Genomic DNA, 17,506 nt, shown 5'->3' with positions numbered 1-17,506 from the left:
GGCAGTGCAAAATTAAACCTTAAGCAGTGAAGTTTTTAAAAGTTGCTTTTCTCTCTCAAAGAAAAAAATTAAAACGCGTCCCCTGCTCTTCAATAAGCAGCCTTTCTTAAAGGCCCGAAGCTGTTGCCACCACCACCACCCCCACCCCGGTTCTCCAGGGAACGCGGATCTAGGCTCCCCGGGGTGGGGGCTGGGCGGCGGGCTCTCCCCACCGGGCACCAAATTCCAGCGCCTCCCCCCGCGGGTTCCTGGACGGCTCTTCACGCTCGGCAGCCGGGCTTGCACTTTTGCGCCCGTCCCTGAGCGGGGAAATCAACGAAGTTCCTCGTCTAGATCTGCCCGGCCCGCCTAGTAACAGCGCCGCGCCCCCATTGGCTCATGCTAATTCCAGTTTCCTCCGTCTTTCTCCGGGGTTAGGGGGAAGCTCCCTCCCGGACCTGGAGTCCGTCCCGCCGGAGTGGGCGATCCTCTTTACGACCCGCTGCCCCTCGCCGTGGCCAGCCCGCCTCGGGCCCGGGTCCGGGCACACGCGGGGCTCGGGCCCCTTCGCCTCCCGCCCTCCGGGACAGAAGCAACCCGGTGGTAGCGCGCAGCCCCATAAATCATCCCGGCGGCCGCCGGGTCGGGATTTTATGAATGAAAAGCAACCCCGCCGCCCTCGTGCAAGGGCTGATGCTCCGAGGCTCCCGCGTGCCGGGGGCCAACGCGAGCCTGGGTGCCCAGGGAGGGGGACACGGCGGTGGGCGCTCCCTTGCCGTGCCATCCGCTCCTCCCGAGGCGTGAGCCCAGGGTAATTACCCTCCTGGACCCGGAATATTAGTAACCTTGATTCTCGGCGGGGGAGGGGCGCGGGAAGAATCAGCTCTGAAAAGTGAGGGGGTCTTGTCCTGTTGTGTGCGCCCTTGCGAAGGGGAGGGGGGCTTTTAATCCGTTTTCTTTGAGCCTTTAACGTTAGGGTATCAGATGGTTTGATGCCACTGGACTATATTCAGAGGGAAGTTAATGAACAGTTTTCTTAATTTGGGGCAGGTAGTGTAAAAAAAAAAATGTTAAGACTGGGTAAGATGTCCTTTTATTTTAAAAAATAAGCACCAAAGAGACTGACTCTTTTCATTTTAAAAAAACTATATTCTTTTATATGTCTTATAAGTTTGCGATTAATATTGGGGACTCGCGTATAGCCACGAACATATATAGGTTTTGTTTAAATCATCAGATCAATACACCTATTTCTTTAACTTGTAATTGTTCTGATTGTTGCCAGACCCCCGCCAACAGCTTCAGGCTCACGAATGCAGCCCGTGGGCAAATTCTAAAGGTGAAGAGCAGTCCACACCCCCAACAAAGCCAATTAGGAAGTTTCCGGTGGTCTTGTCCCAGGCGGGGAGGCGACTAATATTTCCAGCGATTTAGCTTAATTTTTAATTAAAAAAATGAGACAGGACAGAGACCACTATTTTGCAGCCTTCCTTTCAAAGTGTTTTTCTAGCTGTTAAAATTGCCGGCACAGGGCGGGGGCGGGGGGGGAAGTGTTGGGGGCCCCCCGCAAGAATGGACTAGCTAGGGTAGGAAGACAGCGCGCAGATCCCCCAGGCGAGGAGGACTGGGCAAAGGAAATGCTGGCCACCATCTTGGGCTGCTGCTGGAATTTTCGGGCATTTATTTTATTTTATTTTTTGAGCGAGCGCATGTTAGGCTGAAAGCCCTTTAACTTTTGGGGTTACCCCTCCGGCATTTGCACAGACCCCCCTCGGTGCGGGAATGAAACCTCCACCGGGGTTGTCGGCTCTTCCCTGAGTCCCTGAATGGTAAATGGTTCCTAAAATTTACACGTGTTAATGAAAATGAAAGAAGATGTAGACGCTAAGATTCCTTGGCTGCCTCCGCCCGTGGGTGCCCTCGTGGCGTTCTCGGAAATGCGCCCATTCTCCCGGCTCAGAGTGTCACCGAACCCCAGCGTCCCCCCTCCACGCGGTCTCCCCCAGCTGCGTGTGGCCTGCCCGCCCTCCTAGTTGTCCCCCTCTGCAGAGCCACCTTCACCCAACCCCCCAAATCCTGCGGGACCCACTCGGGGAGGACAGACACCCCCCCAACCCCCGCTCCTGCACCCCTCTTCCCCGGAGGGGATAAAGGCAGCCTTAGGACGGTTTGCATTTCTATGAAAACCCGGCTTCGGGGGCAACACCGCGCGGTGCAGGCGCGGCGCCTCCGGGATGGCTTTTGGGCTCTGCCCCTCGCCGCTCCCCGGCGCTCGGCGCCCGCGCCCCCTCCCCCTGCGCCCGGCCCCCCTCCTTCCCGCTCCCATTCTCTGCCCGGCTTTGATCTCTGCTTAACAACAGTAACGTCACACGGACTACAGGGGAGTTTTGTTGGAAGTTGCAAAGTCCTAGAGCCTCCAGAGGGCTGTCGGCGCAGTAGCAGAGAGCAGCAGCGTCCGCGCGCTCCGGCGAGGGGCAGACGAGCTCGAGGGAGCGCGGGGCAGCAGGAGCCCGAGCCGAGCGCCGACGCAGCCCCGGACCCACCGCCGCCCCCAGACCACTTAGCCGAGCCCCCAGCCATGGCACACCAGCTCCTGTGCTGCGAGATGGAGACCATCCGCCGGGCGTACCCCGATGCCAACCTCCTCAACGACCGAGTGCTGCGGGCCATGCTCAAGGCGGAGGAGACCTGCGCGCCCTCGGTGTCCTACTTCAAGTGTGTGCAGAAGGAGATCCTGCCGTCCATGCGGAAGATCGTGGCCACCTGGATGCTAGAGGTGCGGGGCCCCGGGCGGCTCTCTTAGCACTTCCCTGCGACTTGTTGCGCAAACCCACTTTTCTTTGCCGCTCATCTCCCTCCCTTCTCTCCCACCCGAACTTTGAAGTTTGCCAGAGTGTTGCTAGGAATCGCAGTTCCAAAATATATAGATATTCAGGGTATTTTTTTGAATAAGGAGGGGGTGGGGGTGGGGTCGTTAGATAATTCCTTTCGTGGCAGGGGGAGGGAGGCGGCGGCGGTCGAGGAGGGGTACCCTGGGGGAAAGCCACTGCCCGGGCACCCCGGGTGGCTTCAGGGTGCGGGCCCGCAGGCTGGGCGTCCTTTGTGGCCCCCGCCGGCACCGCCACCGCGCAACCCCGCTGCGCCTCCTCTTGTGGCCGCGCGGCTGCTGAGCCGCCAGCTCCAGGGGGAGGGGGCATAGATTTGATTTTTAAATTAATATCCATGGACACGTATGCAAGGGCCGCTCGTGCCAGTATTATGCGCCATCTTTGTTCTTTTATTGCAAAGCAAAAGTGTTTATTAATAATTGGGGGCAGGGTGGGGGCGGGGAGCGGCCGGCCAGGCGCTTGGGGCCGCCGCGAGGGGCCGCGCCGCCACCGGGAACCAGCTGGAGGGGCGCGGGGACAGAGCTCGGGTAGTTGTGGGGGGACCCCTCTCGGGAAAGGGGCGCCTTTGTTCAAGCAATGGGTCCCGGGGCGTCCCGCAAGGCCAGCTTGGGCCGGAGAGCACGCCGGGCTGCAAGGTCGCGTGGCCCCCATGACGCTGGGAATGGACCCTCATTTGCCGGGGTCTCAGCTTGGGGGACCTGTTTGGAGCGAGCTGGGGGCCAGGGGCACGTTTACGGGCCTTCAGGGGGCTCCCCGGGTCACCGCAAGTATTTTAAAATAATTTTTGAAAGTGCGGCGTGGTGCCCTTGCGAGAGGGAAACGGCGCCCGCGCCCAGGGGGAAGGGGGGGCCCCCGAGTTTGAATTCCTGGGGCTCCCCCCTGAGCCCGCAACGAGCTCCTGACTCCCGGCCTGGGTAAAGGATAGTCTGAGGGTCATTTTCAGGGGTTTTTTATGTACCCACTAAATTTTTTTATATTTTTAAATATTTTTTGAAAAGATGACGTCTGGGGAAATGCGGCGCGGCGGCCTGGGACGCCACCTTTGTGTCTCGCAGGCGCTGCGAGCGCGGCGCCCAGCCTCGCGGCCCTCCCCGCGGCCCTGCGCCCCATTTGGTGCCGACCCCAGGTCTGGCGGCTCCCGAAGCACCCACGAGGGCCGGGGTCCCCGGGGCCCACAGCCCGCGAGCGGCACACGCCGCCCAGCCGTGCCCGCTCCCGCCCCCACTGTGCCAGCCTAGCTGGGACTTTCCCTTTCAGTTTCGGGGTGGGTGGGTACTGGGGACTCCCAGGGAAGGGGGGCGCGGCGGCGGGCGGCTTCTGCCGCCCCCCCGCCCCGACCCTCCGCGCGCTCGGGGACCCCGCAGTCCAGCCGCCCTGGCGCGAGCGGGTGGGGGGCGGGGGGCGCGAGGTCTCCGCAGAGGGGGCCGGGCGCTCCCTGCGGTGGCGGCGGTCACGGCCCCCGGTGCCCCCGCAGGTCTGCGAGGAGCAGAAGTGCGAGGAGGAGGTCTTCCCGCTGGCCATGAACTACCTGGACCGCTTCCTGTCGCTGGAGCCCGTGAAAAAGAGCCGCCTGCAGCTGCTGGGGGCCACCTGCATGTTCGTGGCCTCGAAGATGAAGGAGACCATCCCCCTGACGGCCGAGAAGCTGTGCATCTACACTGACAACTCCATCCGGCCCGACGAGCTGCTGGTAACCCGGGGACCCCCGCCGCGGGACCCCGGGGTGGGGGAGGCGTGGGGATCCCCGGCGGGCCGCTGAGAGACCCGCGGCCCCCAAGGAAGGCGGCCGCACGGGTGGGGCCCCGCTTGAAAAGCGGCGGGGACCCGCATCGCCCCGCAGCCGCGCCGCCGCCCCCCTCGCTTTCTCTCCGACTCCCACCGCCTCTGCACCCCCAGCGCTGCGAAAAGTTGGGGGCGCGCGCCCTCCAGCGGCGGCGGCGGGGCGGCGCCAGCGCGGTTGACCCGGCCCCGCGTTCCAGGTGTGGGAGGGCTCCTGGTCTCCGCTGGCCCAGGGTGGGCTGCATTTAGGGCAGGACCCTTGGCGAGCAGCACCGTCCCTGTTCATAATGTGGGGGCGCGCGCTGTCCCCCTCACTTCCCGGACCCTCCAGCGACCCCCGTCCCCTCTCCTCGCCCCCTGCTCCACTGGGGTCCGCGCCTGCGCCTCTCTTGACGCACGTTTTCCCCCCGGGTCCGCAGCACATGGAGCTGGTCCTGGTGAACAAACTCAAGTGGAATCTGGCAGCCATGACCCCGCACGATTTCATTGAACACTTCCTCTCCAAAATGCCGGTGGCCGAGGAGAACAAGCAGATCATCCGCAAACACGCGCAGACCTTCGTTGCTCTCTGTGCCACAGGTAGGGTGCTGGTCCCCGCCGCTGGTGCCCAGGAGGAGCTGCGTGGCCCCCGCCTCAGTTTCCCCATTGGAGGAGATGGTCCCCGGGCCCCTCCCGCTCTTGGAAGCACTCCTCTGCCCCCTGTTCTGGGGAGCAGAGAGGGCTGAGCTGCTTTTAAGGGCTCCAGGGAGGGGGGCGTCGCCTCCTGGGCGGGGAGCGCAGAGGCTAGTCTGTTACCGCCCAGTGCCTGTGGCCGCGGGGGCGGGTGGCCAGTCTGCCTGTGGCCAGCTGCTGTAGCTTCTGCTTCCCACTTCGGCAGGGGTCACTCCATGCTGAAAGGGGTCTACCCTGGCTGTCCAGCCTGTCTCCGCCCCCCCACCGCGCCCCCCCCCAACCCGTTCCTCCTATGTCCTCAAGGAGCCTGAGCTGCGGGGGCCCCCTCCTGGCCTCTCCCGGGCTGGGCCCCCTGCCAGGGGCGCCTCCAGGGGTGGGGAGCGCGGGCCGGCAGTGCCTGGACCACGTGCTCTGGGCCGCCGGTCGCGGCCCTGGCGCGGGGGCGGCCAGCAGAGGCGCTTGGCCGCCTGAGGCCCCGCCAGGGGCATCGCAGGCCGACTCCCGCTCCTTGCTCTCCCTGGGAGCGGCTTCAGAGCGCCTGGGCTCAGGCCGCTGCGGTTGGCAGCAGGAGCCCTCCCCCCGCCCCACTCCCCTGGCACTGCTCTGGACCGTTGCTGGGGGACCCTCCCTGGCAGGGCCCTCTTCCCAGCCCCCAGGCCACCAGTCACTCAGAACCCAGGGAGACACAGGTGCTGCCTCCTGCTTCTCCCAGCCCTGCTCCATGAGCCCGGTGACCCCTTCCTCCCTCGGATCCCATGATCTGGGCCCAGGACCCCTGGGGACCCTGACCAGGCACCCATGCCCCATCCTGCCCAGCTCTTCTGCGGGCCCTCTCTCCCCCTCACCAGGCCTCAGCAGTCAGACCTGTTTGGGGCTCCCTCTGAGCAACCTGAGGACCACGCTGCACCAAAGAGGGGTTGACATCTTTCACCCCCTCCCCAGAAGGGCTGGGGTCCCCCGTGCGCCATCTGATGTCACCCTCTCCGTGTCCAGGGGCTGTAGTGGTGGCTGAGGTTTCCAGGTTAGGGGAGGTGGAGAGATTCTGCTGCCCCCTTCTTCTGCCTGCTCAAGGCGTGAACCCTTCTAAGAAGGACCCTTCAGAAGTCCTGCCAAGTGAGCCGTGGGGTGGGGGCAGATGAGAGGCCAAAAACATCTCAGCTTGGATGGATCTGAGGGGGGAGGGTGCCCCCTCCCCTGGCTTTTCTGCCCCACAGCACCCACCCTTGGGCAGGGACAGGGTGGAAGGGGGCCTCTCACGCGTGTCTCCCCGGCCTCCAGGGACCAGCCCAGCAGGCGGGCAGGGAGGCATTCTCTGGCTAGGACGCCTCCGAGAAGAGAAGCCTCCAGAGATTTGCAGGCAGCCTTTTATGGAGCTGAAAGCGGTTCAGAGAAATGACCAAGTTTCCCGCAGATAATGCAAGGAACGGTTCTTGCACGCGCTCCCCCAAGGATAGCTGGGACAGTCTGGAGCCCCTCCCCCCAACTCCTGGGACCCCGGGAAGCGGGGTGTGTGGCCTGGGTGGGATGCAGACAGCGCAGAAGCTGGGCACAGAGGCCGTGCCCACGTGCGGTGCCCGCACTCTGGCAGTTGTCTGAGAACCAGCCCAGCCAGCGCCCCTGGCCTGGAGTCACAGATACATGGGCACACCTGGGGCGAAGGTGGGGGGATGGCCCGGGGTGACTCAGCATTTCACCTGCAGCAGCATGGGGGGGGGCCGGGGGAGCAGCACCCCCCAACCGGGTCCTGAGCTGTTGAACTTCCATGGCGAAGCTGTGTGCTTTAGTCACAAGGCCGGGGGGGGGGGGGGGGGGCGTCTCTTAAGATGAGAAGGGCATGTTACAGCCTCAAACAGGTTTTGTGAAGTGGAGGCGTGAGTACGCGTCCCAGGAGATGCTTTGCCCTCCACATGGCAGGGATCCCTTTAAAAGGCGCTGGGGAGGGGGGCGGGTGTCTGGCAGACCTAGGTTCCTGACTAGGTGCCCAGGGGTGGGGGGCACGTCACCCACATGCTGGGTGGGGTTTGCTCTGCTTCTGATGTGTGTGTCTGTGTGTGCACACTGTGTGGTCAAGTTGCTCAGCCGTGTACGACTCTTTGCGACCCCACGGACCATAGCCCACCGGCCTGCTCGGTCTGTGGGCGTCTCCAGGCGAGAATACTGGAGTGGGTTGCCGTTTCCTTCTCCAGGGGAATCTTCCCGACCCAGGGGTTGAACCTGGGTCTCTTGTATCACCTGCACTGACAGGCAGATTCTTTACCAGCAGCGCCGCCTGGCCCGGGTGGGTACGCAGTGGAGCATTTCTTGTGAGGAGCGCTGCTTTGAGGCTGAGAGAACAGGCCCGAGCGGGGTCAGCTCCGACGCCCACCCCGGCTGTGGCCCGCTGGACTCTCGGCCGCTCAGTCGTGTCTGACTTGGTGACCCCATGGGCTGGGCAGCAAATAGGAACAGCCGTTGGAGGTTCTGGGTTGAAATCTGTGCACCCTCCTCTAAGCAGATAAGGCCCCCATGGCGCCTACAGACGTGCGCACACGTGTGCTTGTGCACACAGTCCAAGCGTGTCATCCGTTCCCTGCTGGACGGGGCTTTCCAGGCGCGGCCAGTCAGAAGCCGTGCTCTGGCCACAGCGATGTCTGAGATTCTGATGGGCCCTGATGAAATGCTCCCAGGCTGGGTGGACCTGCTCCTGTTTGGGGGGGAGGGGGGCGTTTCTGTTTTAAGTGGTTAGAGCGCCCAGCCCCAACTTTGTCTCCCCTTCAGGGCTGGCTGTCTTTTCCCCTCCCAGCCCTCCTGCGGGCTCCTGCTCCCTGGAAGGAGGCCTGGCTGTTTGCTCTTAGAATGAAGTCTCCAGCCAGGCCACGGGGCGGGGGCGTGCCCCCCGGGGGTCCCACTGCCTTTGTGCCCTGTCCCCTCCTACTCAGCTTAGTGGGGCAGGGTGAGGCGGCGGGGACTGACCTCCTAAGGGCCCGACTCCAGGCCAAGAGGCCCCGCCTGGTTCAGATGCTGAAATCAGCAGCCTCCCACCAGTCATTCCCCACTGAAAACGACAAAGGGGTAGCCTGCAGGCCCTGGGTCCCTTCCGTGGCCCTCGTGGCTTCTCCACCTCCCATCACGCTGTTCCCCCTGAAGGGAAACCAGGTGTCAGCACAGCAGGGAGTGGCCGACAGGTGACCTTGGCCGGGCGCCACCGAGGGAGCCAGCCTCCTCCCCCACCACCCCACCTCTTGGGGTGGACACTTGCCCAGCAGCGTGCAGATAGCTGCTGAGGACAGGTGGATGCAGTCATGAAGTCACGCTGCACCCCTCCCAAGTCCCTGGGGGCGGGTAAATGGAGTGAACATCTGGGCACGTCTCCCCGCGTGGAGGATGGCCGCCCCGGTGCTTGGGGTTAGCGTTGTACAGAGACACCACCCTCCTCGTGGGTGTGCCCCACCTTCTTACGACTCTTCTTCTATGTGCTTGTGCGAATAAACGATCCATTCATGGGCTTACGTGCCAAGAGGCCTCTGCCAGCGGTTTTCCTGGTCTGCTTTTCTGGTGTCTGTAAATGAGCATTGCGGGCCATGTTCAAGGAGCCTGAGCTGACTTGCTCTCTCTGCCGCCCAGGGTAATGATCAAGGCTGGGGCGTGGGGCGCCTCGCCTACTTCCTGACCGTCCCTTTGAAGTCTGCAGGACAGGCCGGGGTGGGGGGGCCCAGATCACAGGGTCCTGGGGCGTCCCCACTCAACCCCTTTGGCTCTGTCTCCCCCTGCCACAGACGTGAAGTTCATTTCCAACCCGCCCTCCATGGTGGCTGCCGGGAGCGTGGTAGCCGCGGTGCAAGGCCTGCACCTGGGAAGCGCCAACGGCTTCCTCTCCTATCACCGCCTGACACGGTTCCTCTCCAAGGTGATCAGATGTGACCCGGTGAGTGACCCTCTCCCGCGTGGGCAAGGGGCCTGCCCGGCTCTGGGTACTAGAGGTCGTCAAGGGCCTGGGAAGCAGGGGCCGGGTGGAGGATGGATGGACCGGCAGCTGTCTGCATCCCGCACGGGGCCAGGCTGCGGCCCTGGCAGAGTGCCTGGGGGCACGCCACGCCCTTTCCCGGGGTTGGGGGGGGCGGGGCTTCTTTGAGGAGAAAAGACTCGGGAACTTGTCAGTGGGTAGGAGGGTGGTCCCCGGGGGCCCCTGGAGCTTAAACCCCTCCCGGGTGGGGGAGCCATCCAAGAAGAGGGGCCACAAGGCAGGCGGGGTCAACGGTCCGTGCCCTAATGCCGTGTGGGGTGGGGACCGTTCGAGCTTTGTCCGGGCAACAATGTGGATGCCCGATAAATGGACGCTTTACAAGGGCTCCTGTGAGGTCTCCCTCCATGGCAAGCCTGCTCCAGACAACTTGTTTTTATGGCCCCTTTTGAGAGGCTGCTTCTGTGAATGCCGGAGTCCATTGTCTCTTTCTCCTTAAAGGTGCCATTGTCTTATCCCCCATTCTTTTCCTAAACAATTAAAGTGACAATTACAAGGGTCAGGGGCATTTACCAAATTAGACCAGCAAGGTTTGGTGCGGGGGGAGTCACACCGGACCTGCAGGGTCCCGTGGGGGAGCCAGTGACCGCCTTGACCCTAGTCCAGGTCCGGCTCGGGCTGCTGGTGGTCCCCTCTCGAGCAGGCGGGAGGCAGAGGAAAGCGGGGTGTGGGGTGGACGCCCACCTGACCTCAGGCCACGGCCTGCGTGACCCCCAGAGGAGGAAGCTTTCCTGTCTAGAGGCATGGGCATCTCGGAGAGGGAGCCGCAATGGAGAGGGAGCGGGCATTTTGGCCTCACTGCCAGGGGTCAGCCTCGGCTAGAAACGCCACCGACGGTGCTGTCCCCAGACAGTTGTAGGAAACAGCTACATGACCCCTGATTTGAATAGAGATTGTTGTAATTAGACCTGAGACAAAAGCTTCCCGGATGAAGGACGGGGCGGTGGGGGAGTAGTTAGTCTGGTGACCAGGTGACAAATGGCACTGAGCTTCAGACACAGAAAGTTCTCGGTGGTGGAGGCATGCCCCCGTCTGCCTTCCACGGGATGAGGCTGTGAGGCTGAGGGGGGGCCCTTCCTGTACCCCTCTGCTCTAGCTCCACTTCATGGCCCCCCGAATTACAGGGGCAAGCGAGCTATCTCCAGGAGGGGAGAGGGGGGCTTCCTGCTATGGTGGGGAAGTGGGAGGGCTTTCCGGAGGCAGAGGTGGGTGTTTGGATGGGAGTCTGAGGGGGGTGTCGGCAATCTTGGGTCCCCCGCCCAGTTTCCGCCTCTGTAAAATGGGGCCATGTGCACACACATGCCTTTTTCCTTTGCCGTGATGAATGTTGAAAAGGTGTCTCGGAAAGCCTCCCCAGCCCGTAATGCCTGTATCTGTGGAAGACCCCCAGGGGTTCACTCAATCCCTCCTGGTCCAGCTTCTCTTCTCTGGGGCAGTTTTCACCGTTTCCAGCCCCACCTAGGTGGATGCTGGGGGTGCCTTCCCATGCTGAGCCTCACTTTTGTGGGAAAGGCTTGGGTCTGGGTTCCAGGCTGCCCTGAAGCCTTCTCCTGGTTCTAGGAGAGAAGCCCCATGTGGCCTCTCTGTTCAGCCTGGGAACCGTGGCCACCGAACTGCCAGTGGCGCCTTCGAGCTGCTGGGAGATTTGCCCCCGGGCGGGACCAGCAGAGGTCCGCGGCTCCTCCTCCCCCTTGAACGCGTGGGGTGGTCACTGCGGGAGGAGGTCTGTGGCGGGCAGGAGCCGTGCCCGGCCGGAGCATCTCCAGGGATGCAGGTCCGAGCGGGAGACGATGGCGGTAAAGGACCCAGGTCCCCCGGGGCAGCCCGGCGTTCATCCTGGGTCACGCATGGCCTAATACTTTTGACGGCCGTTCATCACTCAAGGCTGGGTTCACCACCAGGGCTGACACAACAGAGGTTAAGTCCAAGAAGCGGGGGCTCAGAGGGCCTCCGGTCCGGGCTCAGATGATGGTGCCGAATGTGCTGAGGGGGCCGCAGTGGGGCCAGTCGGAACCTGGGGGTTGGGCTCTATTGGGGGCTCCGGGCAGGTGGGCAGGGTCACCTGTGTCCACCGGAGCCCCTGGGTCCTGAGCGGGCTTGCCACCGCCTGGGTCATCTCTGGGCTCCTCGGGCCAGGGCAGGGGGGCAGCTGGTGGCCAGAGAGGGTCGGCACTGTGGATCCTGGGGTCGGGGTAGCGTCCTCAGCGTATGAGGTTAGTGGAGACCCTCTGAGAGCCCCGTGCCCACCCCCCTCTCCCAGGACTGCCTCCGCGCCTGCCAGGAGCAGATCGAAGCCCTCCTGGAGTCCAGCCTGCGCCAGGCCCAGCAGCAGAACTTGGACCCCAAGGCCGCGGAGGAGGAAGAGGAGGAGGAGGAGGTGGACCTGGCCTGCACACCCACCGACGTGCGCGACGTGAACATCTGAGCGCGCCGCGGCGAGGGAGGGGCTGCCCCGGGGCTCCGGGGACCAAGCCACCCGGTCTGGCCCCCTCCTCACCTTCCTGGTGTTTTCCTTCGCTCTTTCTCCCTTCCGTCTCTGACTTAAGCAAAAGAAAAAAAAAGTACCCTAAAAGTTGTCTTTTAAAAAAAAAAAAACAAAAAAGGAGAGGAAAAAAAAATAGTATTTACATAACCCTGAGCTGGAGAGAGGGGAGAGGGTTGTGCTACAAAAATAGAGGATTTTATGCCCTGTAATCAACTAGTTTTGATATTCATGTGTTTGTGTCTCCGTGTTGTAAGAATAGGCATTAACACAAGGAGCAAGTCTGCAGGAGAGGATTAGATTTGATTCTTTATGTGTTTAAAACAAACAAAAAAAGCTTAAAAATGTTTCTTAAAAAAAAAAAATAATAGAGAAAAGTCCACATCCCATTTTTAAAGTAGAAGAGGATTTTAGGTAGGGGAGCATACGCGTGTGCTTTTCTTAAGGACACGGCTTTAAAGCAGTTCTAGGCATCCTATATCTTGCTTACGCATGTAGTCACTTTATAAGTCATGTGTTTATTTTATTTTGTAGGTAGACGTGTAACCTTCACCTTGTCAATGGTTGATGTAATGTAACCTCTTGGCTAGGGTAGCATTAGAGCTCGGCATCTTGGAAAGGCTAATCCTCTTTCTCCCTGTGGACTGACCACCAGAGGGGTCTGTCAGGCGCCGGCTTGCATCACGGTGATGGGAGGCCGCCGCCAGCTCCTCGCGTCCACTACCAGAAAGAGAAACTGCAATAGTGACCTAATATATTCTATTTTTATAATCTTCATATTTTTGTAGTTAACCTGTTTATGAGATGCTGGTTTTTTTTTTTTTTCTCACTCAACAGACCTGCAGCCTGCTTATATCCAGGTGAAATCTACAGCTCTTCTGTTCTGTTTTGTTGTTTTTTTTTTCCTTCTCGATATTCCAAAACCATTCCATTTCAAAGCACTTTCAGTCTCTAGGTGACATCTCTGCTTCGGTGGTGTGTGGAGGGCGGGGAACAGTTTCCTAATGGAATGGTTTGGGGATATTCCAGTACTAGGGTGCAGGCAGGACGAAAGGCCGGTGCTTGACACTGTGGTGTTAGCGGGAGGGGGTGGTGATACTTTGGAGGGCTAGGTTCTGGTCGAGGAGAAGAAAGTGTGCATTCATTCTTCACGTTGCCAGGATGGTGTATTCCTTTCCTTTTCTGTAGAGAAGCTGAAGTTTAGGAATCCTTCAGTGCCAACTGGTGTTTGAAAGTAGAGGCCTTAAAGGTTTACCTAGAGAACCAGCAGTTTCAGAGTTAACTTTAGATGTTTTGCAACGGAAGGTTTTTAAACACTAAAATATATAATTTATAGTTAAGGCTAAAAAAGAATATTTATTGCAGAGGGTGTTCGTAAGGCCAGTATGATTTATAAAGTAATGCAATCTCCCCTTGATTTACACACACATACACACACACACATACACACTTTTCTGCCTTAGATGTTGCAAGTGTAGGACAGTTTATTAAAGTTAGATCCTTTTATAGGAAAGGGGGGGAAGAAAATCCCGAGAGAAAAACACAAAGACGTGAGTTTAGCTGTTCTGGCCTGTTTGGTGTTTCCCAGAGTGATCCAATTGGAGAGGCATCAGTTTCAAGGACAAATAGGATGCTTGGAAACAAGTTCAGTTCTAATATGATCTCCGACCCCTCCTTTCATAAAAGAAACTTAGCAACCGATAGGTAATTTGCACATCTTGGCTATGTACCTTTTTGTAATTATTCTGTAGGGAGTGTTTGAAGGGAGCGAGGAGGTGAGGGTGGACGTGTGCGGAGGGGAGGCGGGCGGGGACCACTCGAGGGACAGGCTGCGGCTCCGTTTTCTTTATTCGCTGCTACCGATGACTTCCCAGAACAGTTTGGAAACATTCACATTGCTTCTCTTTATCTTTCACATTGTTTTGCTGCTATTGGAGTATCAGACTTTTTTTTTTTGTTTGTTTTACAATGTCATATACTAGCCATGTTCTAGTTTGAATTTTCTCATAGAAAAAAAAAATGTATTACGGATGCCTTTTTTTTGTAGGTTTTTTTTTTTTTATGTGATCAATTTTGACTTAATGTGATTACTGCTCTATTCCAAAAAGGTTCCTGTTTCACAATACCTCAAGCTTCACTTAGCCATTTGCAGACCAGGCGGTCAGGCTCCGTCTGACCCACGGCCTCCTGCTTCGGCAGACAGACACGTGGACGAGAACCCAAAAAAAAGGGGCCCGGTGGGGATCCCCGACCCCCGGCCACGTTCACGAGGACCCCTGGGCGTCTCTGGAGACAGGCCGCGCCCGTTTCCTCTGCCCTGCGCCTGTAATGCTGGACTCTGCACCTGAGATTGACCATCCAGTAGGTTTTTTACGGCTGTATCGTTCTTTGCGTATAGCTATGAAAACTGCATCGTTGTTGTTGTTTTGTAACAAGTGTGTCTTCATGTGCCACGTGGTGCTGTGCTGTAGACTTGGTCATTTGGCATGATTGCAATTGCCCCCAGACTGTGTCTCGGTTTGGGGTGTGTTGTATGTGTTATATTAGTGTTCTGTTTGTGGTTCTGGTCATTATAGCAAAAAAAAAAAAAAATAATAATTGCTCATTTAAAGAGACTTCAGATCTCAACGATAAGCCAGCTAACGGGGCTGTGTGCCCGAGAGCCGCCAAGCACGCTGCCGAACCAAAAGGACTTGCACCGTCCACCGCGGCCCCAGGCGGGGCAGCCGCAACCCGCAGGCCCCTGGCTGGTGCAGCCCCCCCCCCCCCCCCCCACCCTGCAGCCGACCCGCTTGCGCTTACCTCAACCCTCCTGGCTGCGGCACCTCTGTCTGAACCAAACGGGGTCCGAGCTGGACGGTCTGCCGGTGGCGGGGGGTGGGGGAACGTGTGTGCTCTGAGGCCAAAGGCGGGGGCAGGTCTGGGGGCACAGGCAGTCTGTCCCGGGACTGGTGAGCGGGCGGGGGCGGGGGGGTCCGGGCGGGCGGGCGCTTGGGGGTCTGTGTGTGTTTATGGTCACACACCACGGTGTTTCCCAGCACAGACATGTAACCGGCACGTTTCCAGCAGGAAACAAGACAAACGTGAAAAGTCTAGAAATAAAATTGGTAAAACCCCAGCGCGGCGCCTGCTTGTGTTTCCTGGGGCGGGGTGGCAGGTGGGTCACTTCGGACAACGGGGCCGGGTCCTCTTGTGGCGGGGGCCGCCCCGGGCGCCATGGGGTGTCGCGGGGTGTCTGCCCGCCTCCCTGGCCTCCACCCGCTAGGTGACAGGACGTCCAGTCGTGACAGCCAAGAACGCCTCGACATGTCAGCGGTCCCCTGGCGAGAAGCAGGAGGGAATCCAGACCAGAGGTCTGCGGTGGGGGGGGGCGGGGCACGTGGGTCCCCGGAGATGGGGGATGTGCCTACAAGCGGCCCTAACCGCTTCAGACAGCAGCTGGGGGCCCAGTCATGCAACCGTGTCCCCCCGTGGATCAGCCCACGTCCGGCCAGTTTGCCCCCTCCAGTTATTTGCAGATAGTCAAGTAAAGTTGGCATTTCTTAACTCTTCTGGCACAAAATGCTGTTTGCTCTAGGTGAATCGTGGCCCCAAGGGGCCCTGAGCCCGCGGGAGTGATATGAGTGTCCAGTCCGCGGTCCAGTGGCCTCTGCCCAGACCTGGCCACCTGCGAGGCCTGCTGGCCACCTGCGAGGCTGCCCCTGGGCTTCAGAGGCCTGCGAGCTGCCCACATTCCCACCACCAGATGGAAATACTGTGTGAACCCTGGTCCCAGCCCTGCGGGGGCCGGGGCCTCTTCTCAAAGCCTGGGGGTCCCTGAGGTACCCTCTGTCCACCCCCCTCCGCCCCACAAGTGTTCACTGAGCCAGGAGCCCAGGAGCCAGGAGCAGGCCTGGGTCACGTGGCCAGTCTGCCTCTACGCACCAGGTCAGCTCTCTGCAGCCCTTAGGAAGAGCCTGCTCTGCACCAGGCTGCAGGGGTGGGGGTGGGGGGACCCATGAGTCCATGGAGCCTGTAGCTTCTGGGAGGGGGTGGGATGGAGGGGCTTGAATTGCTGCTCTGCCGGCTGGATTGGGGGAGGGAGGCAAGGTCCCTGCCGTGGGAGCCCGCAGGGTTCTGCAGGGGCAGAGGGATGGAGCTGCAGCGGGGGGCATCTGAAGGCCAGGCTGGTCTGCTCCTCTGCGGTGGCTTACCCCGGGACGTGCCCCAGGGCCCAGAGACATCGATGGTCGGTCCCTCCAGACCGCAGGCCTAGAGGGGCCCAAGCGAGGCTCTGATACCATCAGGGCCTGGGGTATCTTGAGGGGCAGTTTCAGTGGGGAGCAGGGGCTTCCCTGTTAGCTCTGTGGGTAAAGAACCTGCCTGCAATGCAGGAGACACAGGAGACAACAGGTTCGATCCCTGGGTCGGGAAGATCCCCTGGAGAAGGAAATGGCGACCCACTCCAGTCTTCTTGCCTGGAGAATCCCGTGGACAGAGGAGCCTGGCGGGCTGCAGTCCATGGGGTCACAGAGAGATGGACGCGACTGAGTACACACCTTCCTAGAGGCAAGAGTGATGCATTAAGTCCCAGTGAGAATCGACAGAGGAAGCTGTGCCGGCAGGGGGTGGGGGGAGGTGGACGCTGGGGCGGCTGGGGCTGCGGGCTGTTGGGTGGAGTCTAGGATTTCAAGTGGAAGATGTGTTTGTGGGTTGACAGGTCCGACAGTGGAAGGAAGAGGGTGTGATGGGGAGGCGGCCCTTGTGTGTGGAGCAGGGGTGGGGAGGCAAAGCGGGGGGCCCAGCGTGGATGAAATGCGTGACCCCCAGCACACACAGGGCCTGGGCTGAGGGTCCTCCGGGGCCCGTCTTTCCAGCGGTGAAGCCCCCGGGAGGAGCTGGGTGGGCTCCCCTCAGTTATGCTGCAGGCCCAGAGGGGTCCCCGCCTGGGACGGCAGTGAAGGCCCCAGCCCCTGGCGATCTGGCTGCCCCGTGCCTGTCATGGCAACAAACGCGGGCCTTTGAGGGGCTTCTGAGACAAAGCTGTCCAATGTTAGTCCACCGCCCCCTCCCGGAAGCCTGGTCTCAGTTGGGCCCACAGCCACTCACCTGGGGCCTCCCTGCCTCCCAGCCAGTCTCCCTGCCTCGGGCGGCCCCTCCACCCTCTGCCAGACCTCACTGGGGCTTCTAGCTCCTTCCAGCTCCATCCGTGGTCCTGGGACCTGGGCCCAACTCCGGGGCCTCGCCCCCATCTCCCCCAGCGTCACCCCCCTCTAGCCCCGAAGTTCCTGCCCTCAAGACTGCAGGACACGGCAGACGACTAGACCACCTCCAGTTTTGTGCCTGGAGTCCCCTCCCCCCGCCCTCCCCCAGGCTGACCTAAGACCCTCTGCGAGCATTCCCCACCCGGCCCCGACGGGCGGCTCTGGGTGGTCCAGGAGCCATCACACGCGGTGCTTCCCCGCTCTGGACTGTGAGCCCTGGAAGACAGCCGTCTGGCTGGTGGGGTGCACCCCTGGCCTGCATACAGTGGGGCGCGTGGAGCTGCAGAGGCCCTTCGGGACCTGGGTGTGGTGGGCAGGCCCCCTGTGTTGTGAGGAATCCAGGGCTGGGGGCTCCCCTGGAGCTGGGCAGCTCCTGATCCTGCCGAGGAGGCTCAGTAAGCCCCCGGACACGGCCTGTGTGCTAAGGCTGGGGGCGGGGGGTGGTCCCTGGGCAGGCATGTTT

The 17,506-nt window shown here is 60.7% G+C and overlaps 1 protein-coding gene across 2 annotated transcripts; it reads left to right on the top strand.

The window, feature by feature from the left end:
• The first annotated feature begins 2,353 nt into the window (after positions 1-2,353).
• Positions 2,354-14,918, top strand: CCND1 (cyclin D1). 2 transcript variants are annotated; one of them, XM_043924367.1, is made up of 5 exons: positions 2,354-2,755; positions 4,342-4,557; positions 5,066-5,225; positions 9,074-9,222; positions 11,579-14,918. In XM_043924367.1, exons 1-5 carry the CDS (start codon positions 2,558-2,560, stop codon positions 11,741-11,743), a joined length of 888 nt encoding a protein of 295 aa, XP_043780302.1. In that variant the 5' UTR covers positions 2,354-2,557; the 3' UTR covers positions 11,744-14,918. The 2 variants fall into 2 exon arrangements, with proteins under 2 accessions (XP_043780302.1, XP_043780308.1); XM_043924373.1 differs by lacking the exon at positions 2,354-2,755 and adding an exon at positions 3,326-3,394.
• The last annotated feature ends 2,588 nt before the right edge of the window (positions 14,919-17,506 follow it).

Source organism: Cervus elaphus, chromosome 2 (assembly GCF_910594005.1).
Source record: "Cervus elaphus chromosome 2, mCerEla1.1, whole genome shotgun sequence".
Taxonomy (NCBI): Eukaryota; Metazoa; Chordata; class Mammalia; order Artiodactyla; family Cervidae; genus Cervus; species Cervus elaphus.
Note: the sequence above shows the minus strand (reverse complement) of the source record. Positions and strands in the feature narration are given on the sequence as shown.

Coding starts and splice junctions, on each gene's coding strand:
- CCND1 (XM_043924367.1), top strand. CDS start 2,558: ATGGCACACCAGCTCCTGTGCTGCGAGATGGAGACCATCCGCCGGGCG. Junction 5,226..9,073: donor CGTTGCTCTCTGTGCCACAG/GTAGGGTGCTGG, acceptor CCCCTGCCACAG/ACGTGAAGTTCATTTCCAAC. Junction 9,223..11,578: donor AGGTGATCAGATGTGACCCG/GTGAGTGACCCT, acceptor CCCCTCTCCCAG/GACTGCCTCCGCGCCTGCCA.